Below are 9,156 nucleotides of genomic sequence, written 5' to 3' on the forward strand. Positions count from 1 at the left end.
CTATTCTCTCTAAATTTATGACGAATGCGGCTCCTCTTCATGATTCAAAAAAAATCAATCTTTGATTTCTCAAACTTTACAGGTTTATTTACGCTTAAAACTACATCAGCTGCTCAACACATTGCGCCTTCGCCGAATAACATTTTTGGCCGTGGCTGCACGCACGATTCCGCTCACTGATTGCATACACGGGACAGAAGTGGACACTATACCACGCGTGATTCCCAGCTCCACGCCATTACCACACCACCACCGCATCAGTACAAATTTTACTCAAAAAACGGTACGGACGCAACGTTAAAGCTGCACGGAAAGTGGATGAAGGAGGATCGCTCACCCCCACCTCTGCCGGCTCACCCCGACCATCCGATCAGATCAGATCCAGATCAGAAACCACCAACGCAAGCAACCCCCGGCCCCGGGCGCTCTCCGCCCTTTTCTCCGCGGCCGGGGCCCGCCGCCCGCCCGCGCGCGTCACCCCCGCACCAACTCCCCACCGCGCCGGCGCCCCACTCCCACCCCCCGCCCCTTTCCCAATCCCCTTTTCCTCGTCGACAAGCCTCGCCTAAAGCCGCCGGCAGCAGCTGAACCGCGATTCGGCGCCGCGCACCTTATACCGGCCGGACCGGGACCTGATTCGGGGGCAGCAGCGAGCAGGCGGCGGCAGTACCACTACCACTACTCCACTCGCACGCGCGCGCATGGCCGATCGGGGCGGGAGGTGTTAACTGGGCGGCGCGGAGATGAGGGAGCTGGTGGGGAGGCCCGGGACGTGGGGCGGGCTCTGGCTGCGGCTCGGCCAGGCCGCGCTCGCCGCCGCCTCCATCGCCGTCATGGCCTCCGCCAACGGCTTCGCCGGCTACACCGCCTTCTGGTAACCTTCCTGCCTTGTTTGGGAGGTTTTTTCCTGGTCGGAGTACCATCTACTAGCCTGTTCATCTGTGAGCGATTGGATAGTTTAATCACGAAGGGTTTTGTTAATCTGTGAGTAGTCAACTAAAGTATTGAGATGGTTGGTTAGAGAATCTAAGAAGATAGTATGAAGTTAACCATCACTGTCCTGTGAGACATGTGCCTGAGGAAATATGTAGGTCTGGACTTGTAATGAGTGGCGATTTTAGTACAAGTGTGCTCTTGCACAGGTGAGTACTGTCCAAAAACTAATGGCTGAGAGCTCCTCAAGGCCAAATTGGGCCTTCTGTAGGCCATGTGGTGTGGATGCATGGTGCTGGCAATTCCTAGATTCAGCTACAAATTTAGTGCAACCGTGGCTTGTTTCCAGACTTGTATTAACACATCATCCACCTTTTAGAATTTCTATTGCTAAAGGCATTTGAGGTTTGTAATGAGCTCTTTGTCTCTTTCGAGTTTCAGCTATCTGATTGCGTCGATGGGATTGCAAGCGCTGTGGAGCTTGGGACTTGCATGTCTTGATGGATACGCCCTTAAAGTCAAAAGAGATCTCAACAATGCTGTTTTAGTGAGCTTATTTGTCGTCGGAGACTGGGTAATGATAAATGTCCTTCTGAAACTCTTGTCATGCAGTGTGCTGTTTTGATTTCTTGCTTTCTCCAGTTTTTTCCTTTCTGAAATGTGCTCTACTTTATTGTATATCATGAACTAACATTTGATATATGATAAGCATGCTCTTTGAGAAGCTCTAAAGCATAGCATATGAGAAAAATGAATTCAAATGATCATTCAAGGCTTATTTTTTAGCTGAAATGCTACAGAAATGTGGGGTTCTATACCTAATATAGTTTTACTAGGTTAATAGTCCTGTTCTAGTAAAATTATTCCCTCCCTCTATCCCGCTCAAGATACACGCATGGCTGCAAGCACACATATTACATGGATGACGTTTAAGTTACAGCAGATGGGTGCCCTTGTGAGTTATTGCTTGTTTAGTGGAGTTTATTGTTGCACACTAAAATTTATGGTGTTGTACTTTCTGTTGAGTTTTGATTTCTGTGCTTATTATTGAAGTTATTCATGGCATCTGTATTCTTCTTTCCATATAATGCATCTGGAGTTAGCTGAATGGTTTTACTAATTTGACATTAAAAAAACTTATCTGTACATGTCATACAGTCTTAATCGATTGAGTTATCTACCAAATTGTATGAGTATGCCCTTCATTTGGACAGCTTTGTGTTCCCTTGTTCAGTGTCTCCAGCAACACTAATGAAACCCAACTATGCAATGCAGGTTACTGCGATTCTCTCGTTTGCTGCATCGTGCTCAGCTGCTGGTGTAATAGTTCTTTTTGAGAAGGACATTTCTTTCTGCAGAAGATATTACGAACTGCCTTGTGGAAGATATCAACTCGCGACGGCATTTGCTTTTCTGTCCTGGGCGCTAAGTGCTACATCAGCGGTCATCATGTTTTGGCTCCTGGCATCCTTCTGATTTTGTGTATAGCCCTCCTGTGTAAGTTCTGTTTATAGTGAGGTTTCCGCTCATAGTAGGAATTATATAGGATGATTTTTCAGATATGTAAGCAACAGAAACCACACTGCCAAAACAGATGGAAATGTTGGGACACCTGTAAACTCCATGGAGCTAGCATTTCCTAGGTATTATTACTCACTGGAAGCTTTCAATGATGCTAAATCGGTTTCTCAATAGTTTCTCCGGGTACCCTTCATATTCACTCTCTAAGATGATAGTACCATAGTCTTAGCGTTGCAGCTGTACCAGTTATCTGACGAGTTACTTCCTTTGTAGTTTTGGGATGATGCGATGTAATATTGGTGACGAATTAGAAAGTTGTAGCCGAGTCGGGGATGTGTGTCGCTGAATGAACATAAAGAATCTTTCAGCCATGCTGAAACCCTATCAGCTCTGTTGTAAAGAATCAAAGTATAAGGGGGTTGGTCTGGACAGAGGTGCCATTTCAATAGTCCGACTGCTCTGATTTTGTTGTGTAACTCTACCTGAAACACCTTTAAAGAAGTCAGGCAATTTCAGGTTACAACTGTGTACGAATTTCATCAACGCCATGTTGACTATACTCTCTGCACCTCTAGATCATCTGAATGGAATGTCTGCATGAGAAGTTCCGATTCTGGTCCATCCAATCTACAAAAGGCTTTAATTGCCTGACGCAAAAGAGAGGTCAAGGATGAGAGGGTTTCTTGTGTGGGATTGGCTCTCGATATCAAACCAATTTTTTTTTTCTGTTTTTGCGGGGATATCGAACTGAATTTAACAAAGATGCATTCAGGCGGACAGTGTCCGTGAGTCCGCGTGGGCGGAAGATGAACTGATCGTAGTTGATGTAGTATTCGTGCATGCTTTAGTTATGCTTCTCGCGCATAGTCCTTTCCTGATTAGAGACAAGAGTAGCACAGAACGTCCATGTTTCTTGCGATGCGATTCGATATACTCCCTCTGTTCCAAAATAGATGAACCAACTTTGTATTATAGTTAGTACAAAGTTGGTTCATCTATTTTGGAACTGAGGAATACATCTTTTCAACCAAAGTTATTCTTGTTCTTCTGAGTTTCATCAAGAGAGAAAAATGGTTGTTCTTGCTCTGGGTATGAAACCAGAAGGTTGTTTTTATCCTGATTTCGAACTGCAAACGAGATTTCTTTTTCTTCTTCTTTGAAAAGGAAGACTTAACTGAAGAACACGGATGCAATTAGCAATCTTGATACTTGACACTCGCTTCTTTTGCAGTCTTGCAGCAAGCAGTCATGTGTGCGTGTACATAACCTTTTTGTACATGGTGAAGCTTTTATTGCCATATTACACTCCATGAATGGACCCTGACACTATACATCTTCTTCACAGGCCTCCTTCGGAGGTCCTGCGCTTGTGCATCCCATATTTACAGTTGACACCCACCAACTCACGGACCGATCATTTTACAAGCTGAATTGAAATAGTACAAATATATGCATGTATAGCACACATGAACTGCAGGTCTGCAGCTCGTATTAGCTTAGCTAGGCCAATACGTGCAGCTGCTCAGCAATCGACATCGTATCTGCATGTACTGGACGACGTACCTAGGCAAGTCTTCACCTGCTTTGCTTTGTTTTCTTATTATCCCTTGGATGACTTTCTGCGCTTCAATCACAGTCAGTCACCACGATCCATGCTCCATGGTGCGCCGACGGTGCGGCGGAGACCGCCGCGCCGCTCCGGCCGCACCGGAGTCGGCCGAGAAGAGCTGGTGGCGGCCGGAGTCCCCGGCGAGACGGAAGTAGGCCGAGGCCGCCGTGGGCGACGAGGACGGCTGCTCGTCGAAGAGGAGGTCGGCGAGGGAGACCTGCCCCTCCTTCCTGTACTGCGCCACGGCCCTGTAGATGAACGGGATGAGGCCCTCCATGAGACCTTTTGCTTTCGCTCGAGAGAGCCGAAGAAGATGGTGGAGAGAAGTAGTGGTTATTGGGACAACACTTGAGGGAGAGGTTTGACACGCTTTGTTGGGGTGATGGCGAGGCAGGAGGACATGGGCTTAAAAAGGGAGCCAAAACAGAACATTCCTCTGAGTGGATAGAGATTAGAGACCAAATGGGACACTAACCCGGGAAGGATAATTGTTCCCTGACAGCTTCACCTTAGCTCTGAAATCAATCAATCGAAATGTGTCGTGCCAGACACTCACCATGAGAATTTCCCCCGGTAACTAACAGAATTCCCGGTTAATTAATTAATCATTGGGGCTATGGAACCCCAGCAGGGGTAGGGGAGGAGGCTTGAACGCAAGGGATGGTCAGTCTTACAAGGCGAGTTTTCCAAGTGGAGTACGTAGTGGACAACGACGTAGTTCCTCAGTTGCAGTAATTTCTCGGTTGAAAAACCTTTGATTGAAGCCTACAGCTTACCTGCCGCAAAAGATAAGCAAGACAAACCTCCGCCGGACCATGATTGGTCGAGTTCTTTTTATCCAACCCCAGGCCTGCCGGTGCCGTAAGCCTTCGGAAAATCGCTGCCATGGCAGGAAAGTTCAGCGTGATCTCACCCCGGCCGACTATGCTGCCAGGGCGGGGCGGGACAAGAAGATCGATCCACCTGGCTGCTGACTTCTTTCCCGATACACTTGTCGAGCCGTTGCGTGGCGATCGTGGTTAAACAATGGGGGAGATGGCGGCCCGTGCGGCTGACGTGGAGGCATGATTGGCATGGTTGACCTCGCCGGCTTAAACTAGTGCGGTGTTGGGGTTTGTTTATGGCGCTGGAGATGCTGATCGGGCAACAGTTCATACCAGATCGTTGTTTTTTCCTCTTCTTTTTGCAAGAAGAAGAGAATGAGCGGAGGTTCGTACCAGATCGTATCATCTGCTGGTATTTGTTTTGGGCCGGCGGTCGGATTTATGTGTACTTTGCTTGGATAGCTGGATCTCTAGTTGGCTAGGGTTATTGTATTGGCACTGATGGGGATGTGCGAACTAACCGCGGGTAAAGCTGGGTCAAGAAGAGCAGAGTTGCGCGGAAACCGCACAAGCTTGCGCTTGCTTCTTCACCTCAATATCTGGTTCATTTTCTGCAGCGGTGAAATGCGTCTCTCAAACTTTCTTTGGTTTCTATCTTCAAAAAATTTATAACATTTTCCAATGAAAGTACTTTTTATTTTATTTTTCAACCCTATATGATTGCAAATTTCAGCGGCCACTCGGTCTGGACTCTGGACATATCGCATCCCCCTCTGGCCCAAGAAGCCCAAGGCCCAGATGGTTTTCAACCCGTAGGATTGCAGCTGGAAAAGACGTCGGGCAACACGTCTGATCGATCTCGCTAGACTCTTTTTAGTCCCATACTGCTCATCAACAGAGCGAGACATGTCAGGGGAGGCTATATATGAAGCACCTGGTGCTACCGAGAAAAGCACTTACCTGGACGGGGTCAATGGGTGATCAAGAAGGCCCATGGCCTGGATTAGTGGCCTCCATTGCACTTGGGAGGAGCACTGGTCCACCATCTCCTCTAGTAGGAGAATGGACGTCATAATTTATGATAGAGGGGGTACGCGTCCGCGCGGCCCCTACCAAACTCAATCCAAAATATTTGAAACATATGTTCCAAAAAATAGTTTTTTGGTTCATGTTTGTTGTTCTGTAAATTTATTCAGAACAGACTAGAGGAGATAGTAGCCGAGCAGTTCTGTACTTCAAATTCTGGCGAATAAATCCATATTGTGCGTATCATTTCTCACACAGAGTTTTCCTCTGAATATTCGCTAACCAGTTTAGAACGTTCCGGGCTGATCGAATCGAACGCCCTGGAAAGGGGTGACGGGATTCGACGTCTCAAGTCTGGTACGGGGATGATCGGGGCTCTGCTTTTCGGTGCACTCTGGGAGTTTCTAGCCGACGGCTTCCAGCGCCTATAAAAGACGCTGGCTGGCGCTCATCTTATCCGCTGCTTACAAGATATCATTCGCCCTTCTGTCGCGTATTGTGCTAGCATGGCGCCGACGTACTCGCCGGAGCCGGAGCCGCCGTTCCGGCCGAGGGAAAAGATAGTGGAGAAGCAGAGGTACTTCCAGAGCGTGCACAGGCCGACCTACCTCAAGGGGCGCTATGACGTGATCACCTCCGTCGCCATCCCTCTCGCCCTGGCCGCCTCCAGCATGTTCCTCGTCGTAAGTTGAATGAGCATCCATGTCAGTACTTTTCTTGTGTTTTACGTTGGGCATTGCACTGACGTTGGTGTCATGGTGTGTTGTGCGTGCACGCGCAGGGGCGCGGGATCTACAACATGTCGCACGGCATCGGGAGGAAGGAGTGACCATTGAAGCCCTCTCTTCTGTGACACAGACGAGCCCTTGTACAGCCGTGTGTGTACGTGCCTTTGTGAAGTGAAAGCAATGTAGTGTGCAGTACTAGAAGTGTTGGATTCAGATGGGAGTTGTCGCCTATTTTGAACGAGCAAGCCAACAATCGAGTGGTTTTCCAGTCAAGATAACAAAAGAGCAGCATGAGCGATGTACTGGATTTGCATGGGCGCCAAAGATCAGAAACACATGCAGCGCGTAGGCAATCCATGGAGAACCTATATTACATTATTGTTGTGTTCGCAGATTATTGTACAGTACCTTTCCTCAGACTGTCATGGAAGCTATATGACCCCGCCGATGCGGGTATCAACCACTGTAGGCTTTGAAGCTTCTGAAAACTCCAACGCTTGGGCTAATGTTAACCTATGATTCTTCCAGGCATCCTCTGCCCACTCCTTCATTCGCTCACCTTCTGCCTTCCTATTCGACTGGATAAGCAACAGTTCGGCATACTCGCCTGCAAATTGGACAGGCAGCAACAAATTCAATATTAACCAAACGCAAGAACATGAGCACGGGGCACTGTAAGAGCCTCGATAATGCTGACTACTTTCACTGTTTACGGTAACTAGGATCTGTCAGAACTCCAGGCTTACACTAACACTAACCAACGGTTACTGGTCCTCTGCGATTCTAGGAAAGTTTTCATGGGAAAGATTAGAAAATATGTTTTACCATGCTCCAGTTACTGAAACAAGGGTTTACACACACAGACAGGCCAGTAGGCAGGTTTGGATTCACATTGTTAGGTTACATTTACAAGATCCACAAAAAAAGGGGGGTTACATTACAAGATTTAGCACAAGTCAACCCATATCGTCTCATTCAAACAGGAGGCAAGGAAACAAGCAAAAAAATAATTCAAAAAACTGTAAACCAGAAGCTAGAATGACCCGATAGAGGAAAAACTTAAACTGATTATGATATCAATTGGCAATCAATTGACATATATGATGTTGCATGAAGTAACTTGCTTTTCTAATGATACACTAGAAGTGCCTTTTGGTATAACGTTCCAGAGAAGATTAGGTAATAAAGATTCAAAGTATAACCACTAGCAAGTGAAATGATATCTCTCCAATCGACCTGCCTTCTTGTGTCTGCAAAATATTAATACAAAACTTAATACTGCCAAGGGATTAACAAGAAACAACGCATATGATTACAAATTTCAGCGGCCACTCTGGACTCTGGACAAATCGCATCCCCTCTGGCCCAAGAAGCCCAAGGCCCAGACGATTTTGAGCCCGTAGGATTGCAGCTGGAAAAGACGTTGGGCAACGCGCCTGATCGCTAGACTTTTTTTAGTCCCATGCTGCTCATCAACAGAGCGAGACATATCAGGGGAGACTATATATGAAGCACCTGGTGCTACCGAGAAAAGCACTTACCTGGACGGGGTCAATGGGTGATCAAGAAGACCCATGGCCTGGATTAGTGGCCTCCATTGCACTTGGGAGGAGCACTGGTGCACCATCCCCTCCAGTAGGAGAATGGACGTCATAATTTGTGATAGATGTGATAGAGGGGGTACGCGTTCGCGCGGCCCCTGCCAATCTCAATTTAAAAACTTTCAAACATATGTTCGAATTTGCTTCATGTTTGAGAGTGTTTGATGTTATCGGTGAAGAGAACCTGTTCTTTATCTATAATTTTATTCAGAACAGGGCTAAAGGAGTCTTATGCTGAAGACGATATTTGTTTACCACTTTAGAACGTTCCGGGCGAACCGAATCGAACGGCCTGGAAAGTCGTGACGGGAGTCAAAGTCGTGCGGAATGATCGGGAGCTCTGTTTCTGGGTGCAGTCTGGGAGTTTCCAGCTGACGCCTGACGGCTTTCAGCGCCAATAAAGGACGCTGACGCTCGGCGTATCCGCTGCTAACGGCAGCTGCTTGCAAGAGAGCATTCGCCCTCGTTCGTACTCTTCCGCCTCGAGTAGAACTTCTGTCGCGTATTCTGCTAGCATGGCGCCGTCGTACTCGCCGGAGCCAGAGCCGCCGTTCCGGCCGAGGGAAAAGATAGTGGAGAAGCAGAGGTACTTCCAGAGCGTGCACAGGCCGACGTACCTCAAGGGGCGCTACGACATGGTCACCTCCGTCGCCATCCCTCTCGCCCTGGCCGCCTCCAGCATGTTCCTCGTTGTAAGGCCAACTCCACCGCGTGACCCATCCGGACGTCCGATTTTGTCTGTATGGGTAGCGAAAAAGCGGACGTCCGGCCCCCGGACAGTGCTCGAACGCATCCGCGCCCAGCGCGTCCAGGACCAAAACCTGTCCGTCCCGCCCAGCTTCGTCGCCGCCTCCTGCAGGACCAGCCCGCGCCCCGGCGCCGCACGCACCCCGCCCTGCCTGCGCCCCGGCGGC

The 9,156-nt window shown here is 48.3% G+C and overlaps 4 protein-coding genes, 1 non-coding gene and 1 pseudogene across 5 annotated transcripts in view; 4 read left to right on the forward strand and 2 right to left on the reverse strand.

Moving 5' to 3' along the window:
• Positions 1 to 446: 446 nt before the first annotated feature.
• On the forward strand, positions 447 to 2,640 carry LOC119347126 (CASP-like protein 5B2). The gene is made up of 3 exons (XM_037616074.1): positions 447 to 874; positions 1,375 to 1,507; positions 2,209 to 2,640. Exons 1-3 carry the CDS (start codon positions 744 to 746, stop codon positions 2,407 to 2,409), a joined length of 465 nt encoding a protein of 154 aa, XP_037471971.1. The 5' UTR covers positions 447 to 743; the 3' UTR covers positions 2,410 to 2,640.
• Positions 2,641 to 3,705: 1,065 nt separating this feature from the next.
• Positions 3,706 to 4,455, reverse strand: LOC119347140. The gene has a single exon (XM_037616079.1). It carries the CDS (start codon positions 4,338 to 4,340, stop codon positions 4,095 to 4,097), a length of 246 nt encoding a protein of 81 aa, XP_037471976.1. The 5' UTR covers positions 4,341 to 4,455; the 3' UTR covers positions 3,706 to 4,094.
• Positions 4,456 to 5,839: 1,384 nt separating this feature from the next.
• LOC119351458 lies at positions 5,840 to 6,000 on the forward strand. The gene has a single exon (XR_005169951.1). It is a non-coding gene; the product is annotated as a U1 spliceosomal RNA (small nuclear RNA).
• Positions 6,001 to 6,387: 387 nt separating this feature from the next.
• Positions 6,388 to 7,076, forward strand: LOC119347177. Its single transcript, XM_037616091.1, has 2 exons — positions 6,388 to 6,596; positions 6,695 to 7,076. The coding sequence occupies exons 1-2, from the start codon at positions 6,420 to 6,422 to the stop codon at positions 6,740 to 6,742; spliced, it is 225 nt and encodes a 74-aa protein (XP_037471988.1). The 5' UTR covers positions 6,388 to 6,419; the 3' UTR covers positions 6,743 to 7,076.
• Positions 7,077 to 7,086: 10 nt separating this feature from the next.
• LOC119347151 overlaps positions 7,087 to 9,156 on the reverse strand; it is a 6,975-nt gene continuing 4,905 nt past the window's right edge. The window contains exon 13 of the mRNA XM_037616087.1: positions 7,087 to 7,248. The gene's annotated coding sequence lies outside the window, so the exon portion shown is untranslated. The remainder of the gene's footprint in view (positions 7,249 to 9,156) is intronic.
• LOC119351461 lies at positions 8,175 to 8,344 on the forward strand (annotated as a pseudogene).

This window comes from Triticum dicoccoides, chromosome 1B, assembly GCF_002162155.2.
Source record: "Triticum dicoccoides isolate Atlit2015 ecotype Zavitan chromosome 1B, WEW_v2.0, whole genome shotgun sequence".
NCBI classification, from domain to species: Eukaryota; Viridiplantae; Streptophyta; class Magnoliopsida; order Poales; family Poaceae; genus Triticum; species Triticum dicoccoides.